The 22,726-nt window shown below is 39.8% G+C and overlaps 4 protein-coding genes and 1 long non-coding RNA gene across 7 annotated transcripts; 3 read left to right on the top strand and 2 right to left on the bottom strand.

Annotated features, from left to right (window-relative positions):
* The first annotated feature begins 408 nt into the window (after positions 1-408).
* LOC135615670 (large ribosomal subunit protein eL15z-like) lies at positions 409-2,783 on the top strand. Its single transcript, XM_065114490.1, has 4 exons — positions 409-538; positions 733-899; positions 1,942-2,139; positions 2,289-2,783. The coding sequence occupies exons 1-4, from the start codon at positions 433-435 to the stop codon at positions 2,532-2,534; spliced, it is 717 nt and encodes a 238-aa protein (XP_064970562.1). The 5' UTR covers positions 409-432; the 3' UTR covers positions 2,535-2,783.
* Positions 2,784-4,907: 2,124 nt separating this feature from the next.
* On the top strand, positions 4,908-6,264 carry LOC135615669 (syntaxin-121-like). Its single transcript, XM_065114489.1, has one exon. The coding sequence runs from the start codon at positions 5,165-5,167 to the stop codon at positions 6,080-6,082; it is 918 nt and encodes a 305-aa protein (XP_064970561.1). The 5' UTR covers positions 4,908-5,164; the 3' UTR covers positions 6,083-6,264.
* Positions 6,265-6,416: 152 nt separating this feature from the next.
* On the top strand, positions 6,417-12,561 carry LOC135581353 (outer envelope protein 39, chloroplastic-like). Of its 3 annotated transcripts, none has more exons than XM_065114487.1 (11): positions 6,417-7,442; positions 7,546-7,612; positions 7,692-7,727; positions 7,825-7,969; positions 8,210-8,368; positions 8,592-8,662; positions 8,737-8,815; positions 8,886-9,001; positions 9,092-9,239; positions 11,433-11,502; positions 12,221-12,561. In XM_065114487.1, the coding sequence occupies exons 1-11, from the start codon at positions 7,409-7,411 to the stop codon at positions 12,376-12,378; spliced, it is 1,083 nt and encodes a 360-aa protein (XP_064970559.1). In that variant the 5' UTR covers positions 6,417-7,408; the 3' UTR covers positions 12,379-12,561. The 3 variants fall into 3 exon arrangements, with proteins under 3 accessions (XP_064970559.1, XP_018683607.2, XP_064970560.1); XM_018828062.2 differs by having other exon boundaries at positions 11,433-11,491; positions 12,221-12,357; XM_065114488.1 differs by lacking the exon at positions 11,433-11,502.
* A 274-nt stretch (positions 12,562-12,835) lies between these two features.
* LOC135615668 (uncharacterized) lies at positions 12,836-14,077 on the bottom strand. The gene is made up of 2 exons (XR_010488108.1): positions 13,445-14,077; positions 12,836-13,231 (listed from the first exon to the last, which is right to left on the bottom strand). It is a non-coding gene; the product is annotated as an uncharacterized LOC135615668 (long non-coding RNA).
* Positions 14,078-14,326: 249 nt separating this feature from the next.
* On the bottom strand, positions 14,327-21,073 carry LOC135615667 (ribosome biogenesis protein BOP1 homolog). Its single transcript, XM_065114486.1, has 18 exons — positions 20,915-21,073; positions 20,710-20,826; positions 20,517-20,618; positions 20,283-20,437; positions 19,913-20,030; positions 19,699-19,800; positions 19,031-19,190; positions 18,581-18,689; positions 18,396-18,498; positions 18,054-18,204; positions 17,787-17,919; positions 17,593-17,696; positions 17,450-17,517; positions 17,281-17,341; positions 16,284-16,511; positions 16,101-16,185; positions 14,952-15,130; positions 14,327-14,787 (listed from the first exon to the last, which is right to left on the bottom strand). The coding sequence occupies exons 1-18, from the start codon at positions 21,062-21,064 to the stop codon at positions 14,702-14,704; spliced, it is 2,211 nt and encodes a 736-aa protein (XP_064970558.1). The 5' UTR covers positions 21,065-21,073; the 3' UTR covers positions 14,327-14,701.
* Positions 21,074-22,726: the final 1,653 nt, after the last annotated feature.

Genomic DNA, 22,726 nt, shown 5'->3' with positions numbered 1-22,726 from the left:
AAAAATATTATTTCTAAGATCATGTTTTATAGGAAATCCATTCGTTTAATTTCATATCTTGAATCCTTTTTTTTATAATTTAGAGAGAAAAGTTAGGGCGTTTTTTTTGTGCATGCGTTTTGATGTATAAATATGATATATTTAATAATTTTACAGGAATATATATACCAAAATTTCTTTTTTTTCTTTTTCTTTTATTTTCAGGTGGAAAAACATCCCTCCCTGCTAAATATACATATATTTGAGGACCGATTGGAACAGAAACCCCACAACTCATCATCACCGTTCATCATGGATCTCACACGAAACTTAAGGCTACAGGAGCTGATCATTGACGTCAACGAACGTCAAAAGCGCCGGGAGCCTGGTGAAGCGGGGAACGAACAGCTTAGATTTAATATACTAGATCCGACGGTATTCATCTTCCCACGTATGACTTCCTATTCCGTTTATAAGGCCATCTCCCCTTGCGCCACCTCTGCCGTCGCTGCCAAAACCCTAGCCCTTCGACGAGCGGAGAGATTCTTCGGAGAAATGGGTGAGTTCTCTCTCTCCATTCTTCATCGGTATCAACCCTTCGTCATCTCGCCGTCGCCGGTTGTCGTTCGTTGCCTCGATCGATTCGATCTCATTTTGTTGTTTCTTCGATTGTTTTGCGATTCTTATTTTGTTCGTCAAAGATTCTTTGAGTCGTTGCTTCATTGGAATGGCTTGTGGTCGAATTTTTATCAGGGGCCTACAAGTATGTGTCGGAGCTGTGGAGGAAGAAGCAGTCGGATGTGATGCGGTTTCTGCAGCGTGTGAGGTGCTGGGAGTATCGCCAGCTTCCGTCGATCGTCCGTGTCACCAGGCCGACGCGCCCCGACAAGGCTCGACGCCTTGGTTACAAGGCCAAACAGGTATAGGATCGCACAAAATAAAAAAAAGCTTGCCTTTTTGTTTGATTTACTAGAAATTTTAGCACGCAGAGTAAAAATGTGATTCGTCTCTCTTTGAATAATTGAAGTGATTAAAATAAATATTTTGCTGGTTGTTATTTGCATCTTGATTTTCTAGTTAGTAAGGTATGGTAAATTTAAGACATATTCCTGTTTTCCAAATTCATGGTATGTTCGTTTAATTTATATTTTTACTGTTTGTTGAAGGGAACAAATCAAAACAACGGATTTACCTTTTTGGCTGGAATGCCGCCATTTCTTGGTTAGCATTTAGCTTGCACAGTTTGTCTTGAGGACATTGATGCAGTGCTTGAATTAAATGCTATTTATGGTTTTTATTAAATTAATTTGGTGTGAATTTGTTATATCATGCGATATAGACTAGTTTCATTCAGCTTTATCTTGAAGTCATTTTTGGTCACTTTCGGATGAGCGTCCAACCTTTTAGTAGCAAAAGTTGGGATATCATAATAAAAGATGGTGCTGAATTCAGTTGGTTCAGAAAGCAGCCTGATTATAGGGTAGTGCCCTAGGGAGGCTTCTAATGTGCAAGTTTGTGTTCGTTGGATGGATCATTGTCTTTTATTGATACATGACTTGTAGAATTAGGTGTAGGTATATAGGGTGTGATGGAGGAGGTTGCTTTGGGTGGTACAAGTGCCAGGAGGAATTTCTAGGTTTTCAACTGACAGTTGAGATTGATGATGGTAAGCATGGATACACATAAAGTGACTATGCTGGAGAATGCAACTGCCAACAATAATTCGAAAGGTTCTTTAAAGACTGACATTAAGTTATTTGGACTGGTTCATTGGGATGTAGGTCATTTGATGAGCATCTATAATTTCTACTTTTGTTGATGACTGTGATTGATAAGGACTTGTGCAACAATAGCATGCGATGTCCTTATGAAGAGTTAAAAGGGATGCAACGTGACTTTGATGTGCATCTTCAAATTTAAGCTGTTCTTTCCTTATTTTACATTGTATCTCGTAACATGCAGGGTTTTGTGATTTATCGTGTTCGAGTTAGACGTGGTGGCAGAAAGAGACCGGTGCCTAAAGGTATTGTCTATGGGAAGCCAAAGCATCAGGGTATCACCCAGCTGAAATTTCAAAGAAATAAGAGGTCAGTTGCTGAGGAGAGAGCTGGACGTAAGTTGGGAGGGCTGAGGGTGCTAAACTCTTACTGGGTGAATGAGGTTAGAATAATCATCAATGGCAAAGTCAATTTAACCTTGATTTATTTTTCTTTGATTTATTTTTCTCCTATATAAGTATCATCTACACATATTCTCAATTTTCTGGATTTTGATGATGCACTAAATACCATTGCTTTTGTATTTCACAGGATTCAACTTACAAGTATTATGAGATCATCCTTATTGATCCGGCTCACAGTGCGATTAGGAATGACCCCAGGATCAACTGGATCTGCAAGGGTGTCCACAAGCATCGGGAGCTTCGTGGACTCACTTCTGCTGGTAAGAAATATCGTGGCCTTCGTGGTAAAGGCCACCTGCATCACAAGGCCAGACCCTCCCGCAGGGCAACCTGGAAGAGGAACCAGACCTTGTCCCTCCGCCGATATCGTTAGGCTACCTTCATTGGCCAGTTTTGTCTGGGACTTTATTCGGTTGGAACAAGGTAGTGCAGTTATCAACTTGTGGTGTCTGTTCCAAGATACTGTTCACTTGGGAAATTATCTCTTTTCTTCTTTTAGATTTATGTACCTCAGTGATAAACTAGTTTTGTTTCAGCTGAGGCATTGCCTTGTCCCTTGCTGGAGAATTTGTGGACTCCTATATGATTTCACCTTTTGAGAAAGTTCTGTTGTCTTCCCCCATCTACCTTTTTTTATGTTTTATTTGAAAATGTGTCAATTATTTTTGCCCTAGAGTTTTTACATGTTCATGATGGTGATTCTTGGAGTGTACTCGCACAGATGATTAAATGTTTAATGTTGCCAGAGGGACCATCAAGCTCTGAAGGCTCTGTATGCCAACTATGATCACCACTTGTGTTCCTTTTCTGTGATCGATAATAGTAATCTTGTTAATGATGAACGTGACCCAAGAAATACACCAGAGACTGAAGACATCACAGACGCAGTGAAAGACCACTGGATCATCATTTCATTGTGTGCACTTTGTATATCTTGCGGCAGGGCATTATGCAACCTTAGTGTTGAAATATGTACTACTTTTTTTTAGGTGACCTCCATTTTTTTCGATTTAGGAAACTCAAGATCCATGTTGGTTGTGTTTATGGATTTAAGATTCACAATAATACATGTGTTTTCGTGATGATAAAGTTGGTTTCGTCTGTGAATAGATTTCGTCTAATCTGATCCACGCTATGCTTTCTCTCAAATTCCAATTGTAACAGTTATGTTGCTGCATCCCTATCCATCTAATCCAACAAGAAGGCCATGGCTGATCTGCTCGAGCAGCTGCCGATGGATACAGATCTCTCTCAGCATCCCAATGTGCAATTCCTTCAGCGAGAGATTCATTCCCAAAGGAAAAGAATAAATGGGATTTGGATGGCTGCAAACGATCTCATTGTGTAGATTCGACAACGTTGTTGTCGTCGAACACTAGGATGATTCATTCAAGTCAACGCACGCGGTGAAGGCTTGGAATTGTCAACGTGCGTAAAGAACAGTGCAAGACGCCCATAGACTCTTTCCTTCAGTTCCTTCACTTCCTCCCTCCTTCCACATCACTCTTCCGGCACGGTAGCGTCGGCCAGAGGCCACAGGAGGTTGGCGGCGGCGAACCTGGAGAGCTTCTTCGAGGACGTGGAGGCGATCATGGCCGAGTTGCGGAGGTGGAGCGCCTCCTCCGGAGCCTGCACGGGTCGAACGAGGCTGAAGCAGCAGCCCGGCGGCGTCCGCGTCCAGTCGTCACTCCGCCGCGTCCTTCTCTTCCTGACTCTGTTGTAACGAAGAGAAAGATCGGTGCGTCTGAAACTATGCTTTTTTTTTCTTGCTTTTATTTTTCTGTGTGAATAAAAAGGAAAATTATATATATATTTGTTGGATTATATTGCATAAAAGAATAGTATTAACGTTCAGAGTTGTGTTCTTGATAAGAAAGTACATTGGCATTTCTCGAGGCCATGGTTGAACGTTCAAAGGTCTATATGCTGTCGTTCTTCCATCTCTTAGCCGAGTCATGATGTTAACTTTGTCCAAGGGAGGCTGCTGCCCACAGCCTTCGCCTTTGATTTCTGGATAAGCAGTAGAGACTTGCTCAGTCCACGGTCAAACCTCCTCCATCTTTCATTAGACTTCACTTCTTGTTATAAGCTAAGAAGAAGAATGGGTCAAAGCATTGTGATATTATCTGAAGGTCTTTGTCCATTTAGTATTAGATATTACCAACTTGAAGGGTGTCATTGTCAACAAAATAAACAATCATATTTGGGAAGATGCATCCACCGGACAATGTCTCTATCTCCATAGACTTGCATATTCCATCCAACCAAATAGTCGAGAGATATTATTGACACATATTTTGCAGGATTTTTATCCTACTTGTGTCACGTAATTGAGTTTTAATTCGACAAATTCTAAGAAGAACGAGTAGGATATATGAAAAAAAGGAATTATTATTATTATTATTATTATTATTATTATTATTATTATTATTATTATTATTTTCTCTACGTCGATCTACCAAAAAAAGGAACTCTGAATGTTGGAAATGATGATTTATATCTTTACTTATAAGAAAAGAAATCATATAAGTACATGCATGATAACATGATGCGTATCTTAATACTTAGACAACTGTACTTGAGCCGGTATTACGTGGTTCAACGATTTAAGTCAAGAATGATGGCGGAAGCAACCGACGTGGCTTCTAGTAAGTAATATTAGGAGTTGGCATTTGCAATAAAGACAAAAACGCGGCTTGAAGACGACTCCGACTCGGTTGACGTTTCCACCGCCTCCCGGCCGTTCTCTTCCTCCCTTCCTCGACTGCTTTCCTTCCTTCCTTTCTTTCCTTTTTCTTTTTCTATATCTTCTCTTCCGTTTGGCCACCGAGACGAAGAAAACGAGGAGGAGCACATCATCTCTTCCTAAATATCTATTCAAAACCGCGTCGTGTTTGCCTCTTTAGTCGATATCAAGGCAAGGAAGGAGAGAGAGGGAAAGAGGGGTAGAGAGAGAGAGAGAGAGAGAGAGAGAGAGAGAGAGAGAGAGAGAGAGAGAAAGAGATGAACAATCTCTTCTCGTCCGCGTCTTGGAAACGGGACGTCGAGTCCGGAGGAGGAGGAACAGGGGACGTGGAGATGGGGACGGGAGCAGCGGCCGGCGGGGCTAACCTGGATAGGTTCTTCGAGGACGTGGAGGCGATCAAGGACGAGCTGCGGGAGGTGGAGAGGCTCCACCGCAGCCTGCACGAGGCGAACGAGGCGGGGAAGACGCTGCACGAGGCGTCGGCGGTGCGGGAGCTCCGGGGCCGCATGGACGGCGACGTCGCCCTCGCCCTCAAGAAGGCCAAGCTCATCAAGCTCCGCCTCGAGTCCCTGGACCGCGCCAACGCTGCCAACCGCGCCGTCCCCGGGTGCGGGCCCGGGAGCTCCACCGACCGCACCCGCAGCTCCGTCGTGGCCGGCCTCCGCAAGAAGCTCCGGGACTCCATGGAAGCCTTCGCGGAGCTCCGCCGCCGGATCGCGGCCGAGTACCGGGAGACGGTGGGGCGGCGCTACTACACCGTCACGGGGGAGTCGCCCGACGAGGCGACGGTGGACGCGCTGGTGGCGACGGGGGAGGGGGAGCGGTTCCTGCAGCGGGCCATCGAGGAGCAGGGGAGGGGGCGGGTGCTGGACGTGGTGGCGGAGATCCAGGAGCGGCACGGGGCGGTGGCGGAGCTGGAGCGCAGCCTGCTGGAGCTACAGCAGGTGTTCATGGACATGGCGGTGCTGGTGGAGGCGCAGGGGCAGCAGCTGGACGACATCGAGAGCAACGTCGGCCGCGCCCAGTCCTTCGTCCGCCACGGCACCGACAATCTCACCACCGCCCGCGTCTACCAGAAGAACACCCGCAAGTGGACCTGCATCGCCATCATCCTCCTCCTCATCATCATCCTCGTCATCGTCCTCCCCACCGTCCTCTCTCTCACCAAGAAGTGATCACAGCTTTCCTCCTCCCTCCTCTTCCATCTTCCACTACTTATGTTTCTGCTGCTTTCGATGTCCTCATGGCTATCTTTTCTTCGATTTTGTTTTCTTTTGTTCGTTCATATGGATTTCTTTCTTCCTCCCTCTCGATGTTTGTAGATCTACTTATTATGGTGGTGAACATTTCTTGCTCATATGAATTCTTGCTTCTTCTTGTGGACGATGATGACTGAAACATGAGCAGCTTATTCTTCACCTACGATCACAATAATGTCGATGGGCGACAAATCGTATAGCCAACCCTGCACCAAGAAAAGAAGGCAATTTGCTCTTCCTTGCTTCTTCTTAGATCAAAAATGGTGGTCAAAGGGGAGAAGAAAGATGCTTTGAAGTTTCTCAAACAATTTCACATGAAATTAGCAGAATTCTTAGCAGTGATCGATCGAGTCAAACCCATGAAACATTTATTCTATTATGGGTTGGATCTATATTTTTTGATCGGTAATTAATTACTTTTTCGTACATTATAATTGCAAAAGCATGTTCTCACCCCCACCCCTCATATAATACTGTTTTATTGCGGTGTCACCTCCATACAAATAATTTATGAGAACGCATGCAAGTGTTATGTTGTGCATCGCATGACCGCAGTTGATTCAATCGACCAAAACTCGAGAAGTACATGAAACTTGAGATGACCCAAATGACTGTTTCGATTACATTGAAACCCATTCATAAATTTAATTGACTTTCCTATTCCGTGCTTTCTTATTATTTTTTATTTATAATTTTTTACCTTTGCTTACTGTGATAATTTCTTTATATATATATATATATATACTGCTGGCTTACCAAAAATACCCTTCAGACTATAAAAGAGCAGGAAACCTTCCTCCGTTTTCATCTCATCCGATCCGATATGTCCGACTGATGAACCGTTTCATACAAGATTGAATGACATACCGATATATCGGAAGTATTGTCCCGTATCGGTTAAACCCGACACGGGGTGAAGATATCATCCTTGCCTTGGCCGCGGGGAGACTCGGCCTCGTCGTGAACGCCCATCCGAGGAAGCGATTCCACATTCCCCTCACCTCAGCCCACGAAAAGCATCCCGAAACCCCAAACAAATCGGCGGCGGGCTCGCACCGACTCCGCAGCCTCTCACGGTCTCTTCGCCTGCCGCCGCCTTGCTTCTGCCGAGCCCCGTCTTCTTCCCCGCGAAGAACGCCACTGGTAGGCCACTTCCGCCCCCACTTTCCACCCCCCGGAGGCGCGGCATGCGGGTCGGATGAGGAGAGACGCATCCGTGCGCTGCCGACCTCGTGAGCGTTGATGGGTGCTCAGAAGAGCATTCATGCCCGTAATGGTTGGTTCTTGCTCGAGTTCTCGTCGCCGGTTTTCCTTTTATTGGATTCCGAATGTTCTGTTTCTGATCGAAGATTTGGTGTTGGTGGTGTAATGTTACTCAGCTAAGATAGATTTCAATGTGGACCTCACTCAGAAGCTGTGTGGAGCGCTGTTGTTTCCTCATATCAGGTACTTCTTTTCCATCCACTCAAGGTCCATTGTTTCTCATAGCACATTGACGAAAATCTTATTTTGTTATGATGTTTAGGCAATCCAGCAACCCCTTTTCACAGGTTATCGCGAGGTACTCGTCGTTAGTTGTGCAAAAGGATGAATTTTTAGAAGGAAAAGTTGGCTATTTTGCTTACATTGGTTTCTTGTTTTCGTTTTTGTTTTGTTAGGCTTTCCATCAAACACCCCAACCTCTTTGGAAGAAACGAGAAGTTGGACGTGTTGTGGGACAAAGGCATTGATGATTTCAACATTCTCATAGCATTCAGGCGTCCGAGGCCTGATTGGCTGTCGCAGCAGTCATTTACCTTTCAGGTTCATGTTTCATGTTGAGTCTTCCTTGCTTTTTTACCTCTATATACGTGCCGAAGAGAAATTTTTAAGAGGGCGAAAGAAGAAAGTTGTTGGTGATTTTTATTCTTCTCCTGTCACTTTATTATCAGGTCCCACTTGGAGTAGTCTTCTCCAAGGATTGAATTGATATCATTGTCGATAAATTCTTGATGTGTACTCCTGCATTGCTTCTTACCCGGGTTGTTGCTTACTGTCATTCAGCATTCAGTGGCTCCTGAGATTGCGGTGCATGGGTTGCCTGTGGATCATTTCACTCGTTCAGGGAGTGGTGGTGTCAACCTGAGCCGCTCCTCAGTAGGTGTTGATTTCAGTGAGCCTTCTACTTCCCATTGGAGCAGCAAAACTAGCATCAAATTTGAGGTGATTATCACTCTCCAAAGTGGGCATTATTGAGATTTAAATCATGTAACCTGTAGCAAAGAAATTCTCATTGCTTTATATTTACATAAATTTGGCCTTTTGGACCTTCCTAATCAATGGGAACCATGATTAAATTGTGTCATTTCTGTTGTCTTCGTGCTTTTTGTGAGGAATTATCTCAGAAACATTATGATATTTTTTTTAATTTGGCATTTATATGCAGCATGTCCGTCCTCTGAATAATGACGGCCATACAATAAACAGGGATATGGATGGTTTTCCCATAACTTCCAGGTACCAAACTTCCTCATTAGCTGTCACTTTATAATCTAGTCATCATTTGCTCATCAGTATATCCTCTGATGCAGTGGCACGTCTTATGATAATATGATTGTTCTGAAGCAAGAATCACAATATGCAATTGCCAATGATGATAGATTTACCAAAGTAAGTAGATGATATTCTCATCTATTTGTTCCTCTTCTAATAGTCATCCTAATAGATCTCTATGCATCAGTTCAATTTTCAAATGGAACAAGGACTACCTCTTTTGTCGAAGTGGCTCATTTTTAACCGATTCAAGATTGTTGCTTCAAAGGGATTTAAACTGGGGCCAACTTTTTTGGTCACGAGGTATTTAATACCTGTAATATTTTTCTTTCCCATTTTACATTGGCATATTATCATAAGCAACTCTTACCATCTGTTTTCTCTATCTAACAGCTTGACAGGTGGATCGATTGTCGGGGACATGGCACCATATCAAGCATTTGCCCTTGGTGGAATTGGTAGTGTTCGAGGTTATGGTGAGGGTGCAGTTGGCTCAGGAAGAACATGTCTGGTTGCTAATGGTGAATTTACAATTCCTGTGGTATGTGAATCATCTCTCTGAGAATGCATATAATATCATAGAGGCCAATGTCAACTCAAAATCCTTGATTCTTTATTGTCTTTCATCAAATAAAGCTAAAAGATAATTGTGTGTAATATTTTCTCTTATTAACATGATAATATCTCGTCGACAGTTGATGCATAGATTTAGGGAGTACTCTGTGTTTCGACAAATGTACAGGATAACATTTCTTTATTGCTGTTGAACACAATATCTGAAAGGTCAGGATGGATGATGGAAGTAGGATCCAGATTGAACAGAATCATCCATTTTGGTTCAACTGAAAATTAATTTAAAAGATTAGTGAAATGGGAACTTTTTGGAGAGAGAAAGCTAAGGAAAATTAGAAAAGGGAACGCACGAACCAAAAGCAATCTAGGCTAAAGATGTTATGTAATAAAGTATTATACTACATGGTTTTGTCTAATAGATGATGATAAAGAAGTATGGAACAATATTGCATATGCTTCCAATAGTGTTGCAAAGTACCATAAATCTACATTCAGATGTTGACATAGACTTCTTATCTTCACTGGGTGCATCAAATCTAGGGGGAGGATTCTTGTAAGTGGAGGTTAGAGGCCCGAAGAAGCAAAATTCGAGGAGGTTTTCTTAGTTGTAGGTTGATCCACAGTAGGTCAGTTGATCCATGTCAGAATGCTTTAGATTGATCCACTCAACTGACCAAAGCTGTTGATGATGTTTTTATCTAGATTGGTAGCTGTCAATCTTGGAAGTCTTTAGATAACATGTGTTCCCTAACATTTTATAACTCAGTGATTCCTCCAATCCTCAGCACTTTCTCTACATAGTTGTGCAAGCCACGATATACTGTTCAGCGGTTCGTATCTCATGTGAGATTTTTATCATTGATTTTGCTTTTTAAGATGTTGAAAAGATAAAAGTGAGTTTCGAGGCATGATCCTAGTTTGATGATGACCAAGTGAAGAGTTGATCATGCTGAGTAATTTTGAGGCTCTATCTGGTCAGATGAAGGGAACACCAACTTGGCATTGGATCATCATGGATGTTAAAAAGCTCAATGATTGGATCATGCCCAAGCTTCCTCAAGTTTAGAACACCTCTCTAGGACCCGTCCCATCTGATTGGGGTTTCTTTAATCTGATAAAATGTTATTAGAGGAAGAGAAAGGGCCTCCAGGAAATTAATATTAGGGAAAATAAAATATTGCTGTGATAAATAGGAAGAAGATGTGCCAAAGATACCTGCAGTGATTTTCATAGAAGTTATTATTGCCTAATTTCTGACCATATCAGACTTACTCTAAATTAATACCAAAATACCCTGAGAATACCCTGGTTTTCTTTGGCCAAATACTTCTCTATGGGGTCTTTTAAAATCTTGATTGCCAGCTCAGCCCTACAGGTCTGGGCAACTACAGACTGTTACCAACCCCTAATTCCAAGCTGACTATGGGCTCTCAGCCCCTAGTTTGGAAGGGAAGGGACTTCGTCTCTTCTCTTGCCTTGGTGCAATCCAGGATCAAACAAGGCTCCCAATTGTGCTTCCCTAGTCCAATATGGAGTGTCAGATTAACTTATTGAAGCTGTTAAAGTTGGCTTGCTTTGTGAGTTGTCGATGGAGCCGGTTAAGTGAGATGGTCGAACATATGGGTGTGTGCATGAACAGGCAATGAGGTTGGGTACATGCATGTGGAGACTCATGATGGTGTGTACTAGTGATTCTTCAGTAAATTATATTTGCCTGCATTGCACAGGGGGCTTAATGACCCCTGCAATGGTTGCAGAGTCCAAGAGCGTAGCCAAGGTTGTTGGTTCTCTGAGTCCATGGCCGAACCTGACAAATGCTGGCAAGGCCAACAAATCTGGGGTTAACCTAGGTTTTCTCGAATTGTACAGTTGCAAGATTACTTTAGTGATTTTCTTCAGGATCTAACTTCTAGAACCTCCTTTTTGGTTCTCTTTCTTATGCTGAAAGGGATCCTTGGCTATACAACTTTACACAATTTAGCAATAAGAATGTTTCCTTGTTATGATAGTTGATGCTAATATTTTTTTCCATATGTCTGGATGGTGATATCTTATTGTGCTGTGATGTTATCAAATAAGTCATTTCATGTCTCTTGGACCATCGTTATTATTTTATAAACAAAGCACTTAACATGAACACTGTTTGTTTCATCTGTGATAGACAAAGGAATTGGAAGGTGCCATCTTCATGGACTGTGGAACTGATCTAGGATCTGCTCGGTATGTTCCTGGTGAGGTTCCACCCTTTCAATAGCTTTTCTTGCTCAAAATTTGATTTTATGCACTCAGGTATATCCATTATTTTTGTGACGAACTGTGCATTTAAATACAACATAAGAATCCCATAATGGTCACACATCTTAGCAGCGGACCTGAATCCCTCCCAAAGCATTCCGAAGTTGTACTGGAAAAGTGTACCTTGGGCATTTTAAGAAATTGTTACGAAGTTCTAAAGTGATTTTGTTGGTCTATCTTCCTTAATACTGATACACGGTCCAATCAGTCTCTAGCCTGATGGCCAAGTTGTGGTCAAATCAGATGGAACCATAACTGAGTAAAAAAATGTTTGCTTAGGAAAGTCAAAGATCAATGGAACTTGATCGTGTAAAGAAGTAAGGCTGATCGGAGTAGGACAATTCAGAGAATTAATCTGGGTATTCACTGTTCACAAAAGGATTTGATTGTAAGACTAGAATTTTACTTGGGTTGTTCCTGTTCCATTTCATCCTTAAATGAATCTTGCCATTATGCAAATCACAATGTTCTCGTCTCCCCAATCTTTGGTTTCTATACTCTCATCAGTCTTTGTATCGGCAAAAGTCCAACTTTTTCCTCATTTTCCATCGTATCAAATTTCCGTAGTGTCAATCTTATGGAAACTTAAAGTGACACTACTACTTAATATGCATAGTCTAGTGCATTAACGATTCCACTTGAATGCATTTGCAGGTAACCCTGCCCTTAGACAAGGAAAACCTGGCTTTGGGGTTGGTCTTGGATACGGTGTTCGCTTCAACTCGCATTTGGGACAGATTCGGGTTGACTATGCAATCAATGCCTTCCAGCGGAAGACTCTCTATTTTGGGATCAACGGTGTTGGCTCATGAGTTTGAATCAACAGGTGAGAACAACTAGTTTCTACATTCGAAAAATCTTTGTCGAGTATTCTTTGATTGACTATAAATACAGGAATTTGTTACCAAATGATCTTTAGGTACTCTTGTAAAGTGTAATGCCATCATCATCTGTACTCAAATCACCATTAAATCATAACTTTGTTTCTTTTAGAATGAATCTTTTTCCTAGCATTTATCTGATGCAATGTCTACACATTTGCTACGAATTCAACCTCCACAAAGTCGTCATCATCTGTTTTAGAATGTTTACTAAATCTTACCTTCTTGGGAATAATAAACTAAATTGATCGATTGTAATTTCTCTCTGTAGATGCTTGATGAGATATATTAGATCTCCAACAGCACTGATTTTGGAGTGACAGACAGCAGTTGCTTTCACAGACTCTTCAAAGTAGCCATGGAAAGTACAATCTAAATACAGAATAAGTAACATAAAATCCAAGTTACCACCGGGAAATTCCCACTGAAATCTTCATGATCTGTTTCTACAGAGATCAAACGTATCTGAAAAATAATGGACTCAAACATTTTGCACAGCAATCAGTCAGTAAACAAACATTCACAATCACCATAGCATGCAGGACTTTCACTATCATTGTAATGTTACATGATGATAAGACCATCATTGTCGATAAGCCAAGAATGAATTGCCTTCAAGGAAACAACCAGATGTGACCGAGTAGCCATCTCTTCCATCTGCTTGTTTCTCACTTGGGAGAGGATTCAGCATTGTTCAGATCAAGACCACCATTTCATCCTTTGCTAGAGTTTGAGGTCACAACAGTACGGGAAGAAGCGAATCAGATTCGGAAGCATAGAACATCTGAAATATATCGAAATCAGTTCCAAGAAGCCATCTTTGTGCCAAAAGATATAATCTTTCCCACTGGAACATCAAAAAATCCTAATCAAAATATTTAAGCTGAAGAACTCAGTCGACCAAAGCTTCAAGATCCGATCTTTCCAAAGAAACCCACTCCAAATCAACTAAAAGCACAAAACATGAAGTAAGAGCGACCAAAGGTGGACTCCTCACCAAAACCATGCCAAAACAGCCAAGAACGCCAAGCAAGACCAAGAAATCATGAGGGCAGGAAAAGACCAGCTCGATAGAACCGGGATGTGAGAGATTTGGTGGAGTGGAACCCAAGAAAGAGCAACAGTGAGGGGAGGCCTCCATGCAACGCAGCCTCTGAGGCATACTAGATGGCATGGCTTATCCGCTTCTCATCTCTCTGCTGCTTTGATCAACCTTTCTCGATGGGCAAAGTGGATTTAGATTCGAAGGGACTAAACTTAATTGGTTGGCTCTACCCACTCTCCTTGTATGGAAAGGTAACTAGCTCTCAAATCCCGAATTAGTTCGTCCCTATATCAAGTTAGGGAGCCGTGTGTCTCATAAACGACAATAAACACGTAATTCTGGCATTGGATGTAAAAGAATGCCTTTGTTGCTTTGATTAAAAGGAACAAAGGAGTAGTGTATTTATATATAATCTATAATCAAATGTTTTAAGCATCATTGAATCGCAAGGCTATGGAGTTCTTTCAACTGCCTTTTAATACACCACCGTATTTAGTAAAGTGGGTTTAAACTATAAAATGTCTAATTATATAGTTTATGTGGTCATCACAAACAACATTCTTATCAATCTGATAGTTAGGTAAGAAATAAAATCTCAATTTAACAGAGGACTGATTAGGACACATTTTGTAGTAGCTCATCAGGACAACATCTCTTCAAATGATTAATAGCATCTTAGAATCATCAACATCTGTTAATGATGAGAATACATGTTTATCTCTGTATTGATACTTACTATACACACTCAAATAGCAAACGGAAATCTTTTGACAGGACAAGATGTTCAAAGAATATGTAACCACCAAAGACAGCAATGCCAAAAACACTTGGGAGTGGTTTCATCAACTTCTTATACTCATTTGCACCATTTGTCATACAAATCGAATGCATAAATAGGTGGTAGGATTAAGATTACATTAGTGTTTCACATCCAATATGATGGTGATCCTTTGGGGATAACATCTCGTATCATCTAATTTAACAGATATAGTTGGGCACTCTTAAAGACAAATGGAGAGCAAAAATTGAGTTGAAAAAACAATGGGGTCGAATTCCGGAAGAACATGAACTCCAAGGACATATTGGTTTAAGTTCTATGGAAGATCATGTTCTATCATCTAAATAAAAACCGATTGATCCATGTTTGCTTCCCTTTTTCTCAACTCGACTGCTGTAGTTTCTTCCCATGATCTTGCATTATCTCGCATGTTAATGACAATAAAGTTTGATAATTGAATCAGCACCAGCAGTGAATAACCATGGCTGCCTTGGATGAAACTTGCAATCCAACACTCCTGCATGGTCAAAAAGCTTAGCAGTCGATTTTAGTCCAAACACACCTACTAATAGAGAGATGATAAAGCTGCTTGTACTACATGCAACTTTAGTTTTTTTTTTTTTCTTATGAATAGAAATTTAGTTAATGAAATATAAAAACAAGTTCCAACATAACACTGACCTCTACCATCAGAGCTTGTGTGGCCACGCAAAATTTCCAATGGGACAATGAGTGGATTCTGGTTAAGATCCGAGTACACCATGCCATGAAAGACATATGCAGTGCAGTCATCGGAGCACGAGGCAAAAAGAGGGTAGGAACGATGAAAGGCAATGTTTGTTATATCTTTTGGGTGGGTCCTGTAGATTTTTAGATCAGAAATGGTGCAATTGTTATAATATGAAAAATTTAGGGAGGATGCAAGTAGCCAAGTACAAATAGCTAACCAAAACAATGATAAAATGTCAAAAAATTGGAAAGTGACAATTTCAGAAAATAATAATGAGGATCAGCTGAAAGGATCGCTCCGTGACAACCTAAATAAGTAGTACCAGACGTGGAAACAGATTTTCTACTTCTTTTATTGTCAATCAAGTAATGAATTTTTCAACGAATTTTTTTGTGTTAATTTATACTAAAATAAAAAATGGAAGAGGTAACAACATACAATGAAGCCACGAACAACCACCACTGTTGACCGGGTAATGTATCTTTGGTTCATTTCTGCACTAATCGATCCAAAAACAAGCATGCCAGATGTGATAATATACATCATAACAACAATAACATGTACAACAGGTATTATGAGTTTCACAAGACAATCAAGAATAATGTATACAAAATATAAATTTATGGAAATGATGTGAGATCTCAGTTCGTTTCAAATAGATTCAGACATTTATACTGATGACAAAAGTTTTAACTTTTTTTTATTTTGGTCATTTGGCTACTGAAGTTTCAGCAGACAGAAGAAACTGAAACAGTAAACCAAAAATTTTATGTAATAATCAAGGTTGCAGCTGCAGTATTGATTTTATTCCAGAATTTCAGGTCCTTAATCTTCTTTGCTTGAATGCCAATCAGGTCATTAAGAACCAATGGTCAAACTAACCTCAATGCACAGACATTCATGAGTACTGTGCTATAATAAATCTGTTACATGATATTCAAATATGTAAATATACAAATAATAGGTTGCAAGCAAAACCATGTTTCCAACATCCATGTCCGAAGTCATGCATTCCAAATCTATAAAAATGCACTATCATCTAGAAAGAAGAATAAATTGTAGAATGAAAGAGATGAGAGAACCCAAAAGTTTGAACATACTTCAAGGTCTTGTATGATTTAGACGATAGATCCATATCAAACCAGCACATTTTTCCATCCTTGCTCCCCACAATAACATTATCACCTAAAAGGTTTTTAGTTAGTCACACAAAAACTTGATGAACTCATTGATTCCAATTTGTTCAGGAAAACATACTCGGCAAAATGTAACTGAATACTTACCTCCAGGATGAATTGCAATGGAGGAAATCTCACGAACGCCAGTCTCAAGCTTCTTAACAAGCTTCTGCTTCAAAAGATCATAAACACGAATATTTTTCTTTGTTGATATGAAGAAAATGGAACGCGTTGGATGAAAAACTGCTGAAACTGGAAGCCCATGCAATTTCTTGAATGGATTTTGTGTATGCTTCTTGGAGAGTTGGTGTATCAATATTGCTCTAGAATCACGTGCACAACAAGTCAAGGATACCAATTGAAGATAAAACATATGCAACCATGAAAACAGTTTAGCCAGCTATAGGATTATGTTCAACATGGTCATAAGTGATACTATGATAAGGTTTGTTCTTTATCACCCTAGTGACAGGTTTGACTCACAAAGACGGCCTCTCTACTTGTAAACATCGATTCCAGACACTGACCCTACCCACATTAGCGAGAGCCTTGTGCGATGGGAAACCATTCTTATACGCCCATGTAGTCATGCTTATCAATTGGGAAACAAGAAAATATACGAGATTTGTCTTGAATAGCAGGTTTACAAGAACAGCTTTCACCTAAATTTCTGATATAGCAATCCTTTTCTGCAAATTGAAATATTCACTTAAGATCTCAATAATACTGAAATGCTTTTATGAGATCTAACCATATGTTAATTGAAGTCCAAACATTCCAAAGAATCAGCTAGGACTCATTAAATAGATCAAACAGCCACCTCATCTTTTGTGGCCTCTTCTTATCGAGTTTCTTTTGACTGCATACAACAGCCAGCTCACAATGGTGTAGCACAAGTCTAATTTTTTCATGGAAGAAACCAAGAATAAATGATGTTTCTGACCAAGCCCACATGCAGGCCTAGTGATAATGTCAAATATAAGTTCATGATTTTTCTAAAACATGTAATTTAAGGGAGCATATCAACCAAAGATACAAAGAACTGAATTTAATCAAAAGCAGTAAATAAACAAAAGATGAAGAAGATGCATAATAAGGATATCACTAGGCACAACTGTAGTAAAATAGTCGCCTTTGCGATGCCATTCAACTGTTGTCACAGCCTGAAAAGCAGAAAAACAGAACAGGAGTGTTAACATGGTACTAACATGAACCCTACCAGTAACAGAATTATTTTCAGACAGTACAAACTAATAAAGACAATAAATTACCTTAAGATGCTTTAATCTGATGCAGTCATACTTGTCATCTTGGACCCAACTCACAACAGGTGTGCTTCCTAAATCATCAAGCCTAGTGTCACGTAACTTGCATAGAAACTAAAACAGAACATAAACACAAATTCACTGATCACCATCCTCCTCCGGTTTTGATTCCTCCACATGAAGCAGCTCCTTGATCCTCGCTTGCTCTTCTGCATTTCCCAATCCAGTATCTAAGATAAGCACATCATGTCCCCTAATTAACAAAATTGGAAGTGTATGTTAGAGGGAAGCAAATGATCTATGACAATCAAGTTTACTGGTTGAAAAAGGGCACATAGATTACGCAGAAATTGCCAGGACAGGAAGTTCAGGCAATGGGTTCCATGAAATATGCTTGATAGCTTCACCAACATTCCAAACTCTAAGACAGCGACTGGTTTCGATCTCCCAAACACGCACCGTTCCATCAGATGAACCTTCAGAATAGTATAGCCAATCATTAATACAACGTAAATTGAATATGAGAAAAATGCCATAGTGTACTACAAGAAACTAACAACATTCAACAAATGAGAATCAAAGTAAATCAAAGAAGCATTTCACCACAAACCAGATGCCATCCACTGCCCTGATACATCAATTGAAATCGTCTTCACAGGACCTGTATGTCCTCTGTACTCGAGATAGCATGTTCTTGGATAAGGCCTCAAATCTTTCCGACTGGGTAACTTGGGTTTTAGAGACTCAGGATCTATGTTAATCTGTGAAGCAGTAAATTGATGTCAGTTTTGACAATGAAGTTCAAAGAAAAAAAAAGTATTGAATAGGAGAAAGGACATCACAAGCAAAAAATGATCTTGCACGCTTGATTCCATTTAGGAACATGAGAAATAATTAGAACAAATAAATATCATGTTCAGTGACTTTTTTACATAATAAAAGAGACACATACACGTTTCTTCCGGGTTCGAGGGCACAAATATAGGTCTAGACATCTATCAAAGTTCTCTTTAAGTGCTTTCTCATATGCCGGCACACTTCGAAGCGACTCAAACCTGTCAAAAGTTCATCAATTGTAACACCAGAATTTAATCTAAACTGAAAAAAATAACTACCTGCTACAAGACCCACAAGTACCTTCTAGGAATAAACTTAGGACGGTCTTCCTCATACATCAGCTGGTAAGAGTTAATCTCCTCCTGGGTAGGGATGTACTCCACAGAAGGATTATATGATTCTTCATGACCTAAAAGTGAAAAGACGTAAAGCAACCCCCATTACCAAAGAGCATTAAAGATTTTAGCAGGATGAGGAACTCAAATACTCTATTTATCAATAACCATCGTGCAGCATTTGCTTCTAAAAATTCAAGAGCTAACCTACACAAGCATTGTCACAGCATATGCAAGCATGTGCACATCTTTTGTGTTACGCCTTACATACACTTAAAGCATGTAGGAAAATCCAAATAAAAATATTTTGAGCAATGAAGGAATTCCAACCTCATGCAGTATAGGAATGCAGCCTACTCAAAACAGGGGCCCAACATGCTCATTTTACAACTTAAAGAAGAGTAAACTCCAGTACCTGCCAGTTTTGGTTTAGGTGCTGGAATATAACTCAAACCATGCCTCTTGTTTTCTGCAGCACTAGAATCATCACCCCATAATAAGTAAGCGCGAGGTTCCTCCTTCGGTTTGTCAAACTTAATAAGGCCCTTACGAATGGCTCGAACATATTGAACCACCTGATACCAGAATGATAGAACCCAAAAAAAGTGGTTAATTGATTTTATATCATAGTTAAGAAAAAATATATAATTGATAGTTGACAAAGTTGACAAAATGAACTTCTACATTCCCTTCCATAGGGGACACAGAAACCTGAATGATCATAAATTTTATATGACTTGTAATACTAACTCCAAGGGACTTTTCTTTGTTCCAAAATTCATATAGTGCTGGATCAATTTCAGAACAATTCCTTATCATTTTAAAGAATAAAAATGTTATTTTTAAATTCTCAAACAAATTTAAACCCTTTGATAGGAGGCTTCTTCTGCTCAGTCTTGTATATCATTATCGTTACCTAAGAAAGATTTTCTACTAGCTACAAAATAATGCAACAAAATTGAATTTTAAAATAAGCAGAATATTAAATTCCCTTATTTTTAGAATACTTCCTTTATTCCATTAAGAGAAGAAATTGTTCTGTTTCCAGGAAAGTACAGAAGGCACTAAGAAAAAGATCATTACCTTTTTCTGTTCCCACTTAGAAGGAACAAAACGCCTCTTTGGCTCTGGTGCATTAGAGAGTGGATGTCCTTTGTCATCCCACACGAACCAATCAACATAAGGCTGAATTGTAAATTATCATGACATATTACATACACGTTAGTAATTCTGTATGCACAAGGCAAATGGTCTACTGATAATTCTACAATTAATGTAATATGAGTAGATTACTGACCGCATATGGATCAACTCCTGCATGTGGAGTCTTCCCCTTCAGCATCCTACCGATAATTTTAACCTCCTCCTTTGTCAACTCCACCTCTTCATCATTATATTCGTCATAAATCTTTCTCCTATATTTGGTTTAAAAAATAAATTATAGTAAAAATAAAATGCATTCAACAACGAATTAAGTATCTTCTGCTAAGAATCATAAACAAGTGGACCCAAATTGTCATGATGGCCCAAAAACTTGAAGTGTTAAAATTAACAGGAACTGACAAATTAAAGCTCACTGTATTCAAAGTTATTTGCAGCGTTTAGTTTAACTAACATGGCCACGTTATATATAGACAAAAGAATAATTAAGTTGGGAATCTGCTCACCAATTTTTAGCATCATCTACCCCAGCTAGAAAAGACTCGATCCTGTCCTTTCTAGCCTGCTTCTTGATCTTCTTGCCTGCAACATCATACCCAATATGCTCCTCATCCTTATACCACTCCAACGGAACGTCTCCAATCGTGTTTCTCGAAGGCACCTACATTTATAATAGAAAATGACTTGATAAGGAAACAAAATTTCAAAACATGAACCTAAGGAAGCAATAAGCGACCCACCTCCTCCTCAGAAGAATCGCTCTCCTCTCCAGACCGATGGTCCTCATCATCACTAACATCCCCGTTTTCCTCCTCACTGTCGACAGGAGATCCCTGAGAACCCTGTAGTTCAAACAGACCGAAACCAATTAAGACGTTCGAATTTTTCCCAAAATATTGCTCGCCTTTTTCTTGCGCGGGAAACGATGCCCACCTCATCCTCCGACAAACTCGCGGCGTCACTCGGCTGCGATTCCTCATCTCCACCACGGGCTTCCTCCACATCCTCGTTTGCATCCGGATTCTCGGCAATTTCTTGCTCCAACCGATCCTATATTCGAGTCAGAAAGATCAGAAAGACGGGTAAACGAAGAACCGGAGGTCGACCGAGAGAAGATGGAGTCAGAATAAGAACACACCGAGTTCTTAGAAGATCTCTGCGACTTCCCCATGGCTGTTGCTGCTGCCGCCGCCGCAACCATGGAGGTCCTCGTGTAGCTGCTGCAACTCTCTCTCCTCGATCGAGCTCTGGTTAGGGCATAAGAGGAGAAGCGGGGTTTTAAGATCATCCGGCGGCCTACAAGGAAGCATTGGCCCCGCTAATAATCCCAAAGTTCGGTCGAATCGAACCGAACCGAACCGAACCGACTGTTAAATTCTTAAAACCCTAGCAACTAATAATTCTCATTTGGGCTTATTTAGCCCGGCTCATGCAAACGATACTTAACTCGGACCGGACCATTTCCTTAATATGCCAGATGAAGAGCCCACCATAGGCCCAATTGGCAATCCATGAGCTTGGGATGGCAGTCAAGACCTTTGCTCTATATGACTCACTTAAATTAGGTTTAGGTACTATTTATTAGGATTTATGTAACAAGCTCGATTTGACAAGACATGAGATTATATGGTAGGAGTACCCCATTCAACAATGGATCGATCCATATCGTAGTGGGTTGCAAGTGGTCGAGTTAGTGTGAGAGAAAGAGAGACTGAAGAAGTCGTATATTTAAGTATTTAGATTGATATTTATGTATTTAGGCATTTAGATGAAGAATTGATAATGAGATAGTATTTCGGTATTTAGAGATAGTATCAATTCATCATCAAACCAATAAATGCCATCCCGATCGATTCATAATGAGATAGTATTCACTATAGTATTTAGGTATTTAGAGTGCATTGCTTATTACAAAAGATAGTGAGAGAGAGAGAGAGAGAGAGAGAGAGAGAGAGAGAGAGAGAGAGAGAGAATGTGAAGGATTTTATATTATTTTAAATTAAACATTAAATCAAATCATACCACCTAAGAAGTCATACTCTGTGTATCAATTCATAATCATATTGGTAAATACCACTTGGATCAATTCATAATGAGATGATATTTAAATATTAGATCGATATTCATGTATTTAGGTATTTAGACGAAGAAGGCTTACTTCGTGTATCAATTCGTCATCAAACCGATAAATAACATCTGATTGATTCATACTGAGATACTAATTAGGTATTTAAAATGTATTGCTTATTACAAAAGATAGAGGAAGATCAAATTTTTTAATAAAAAAATATATAAAAATTTAAAATATTTTAAACTTAATTAAACATATGACGATAACAAAAGATCTCAAGATAATTAAAATTTATGATTTTATTGTTCTCGTCCCACTTTTAGGAAAATGAATTTAGTTATGTGCAAAGAGTAACAATGAATTATCAATCAGTTGGGGATCTAAAAGTCATAGTCACCAACTTATTTATGCCTCATATCTAATATAATCTTCCAATTACATGTATTTTACAGCTATTATCAAGAAGTTAATCTTTTTTATGTAGCACTTTATTGAACTGTTCACATGTAACCTATGTGGCTATGCAAGTGGTAGTAAGACTTGGAAAAAATAATTCCTTGCATACCCATTGAAAGATGGTTCAGTCAAACTAAACTCCAGACCAGTCTTGGAATCCAGGACACAAAAACCTAAAAATAAGATCATTAGGTAATTGATGTTTTGCCAAATTAAAAAAAATTACAAATGGTTTTTCTGAAATAAATCAAAAGACATGCATGCAAATAATTATGTCTAAAATATGCATGCAACTACATGTGACTCAGATGTTGCTGTGCCACTCTTATCTTGAGATTCTGAAGCATTATGCAGCATTATACAGCCTTGAACATGTGATAGTGTTCGGATGGCAAAGATGGTGGCAAGCTTACAACAATTCAT

Source organism: Musa acuminata, chromosome BXJ2-6 (genome assembly GCF_036884655.1).
Source record: "Musa acuminata AAA Group cultivar baxijiao chromosome BXJ2-6, Cavendish_Baxijiao_AAA, whole genome shotgun sequence".
NCBI lineage: Eukaryota > Viridiplantae > Streptophyta > Magnoliopsida > Zingiberales > Musaceae > Musa > Musa acuminata.
The sequence above is the reverse complement of the archived record's forward strand: the minus strand, read 5'-3'. Positions and strand labels throughout refer to the sequence as shown.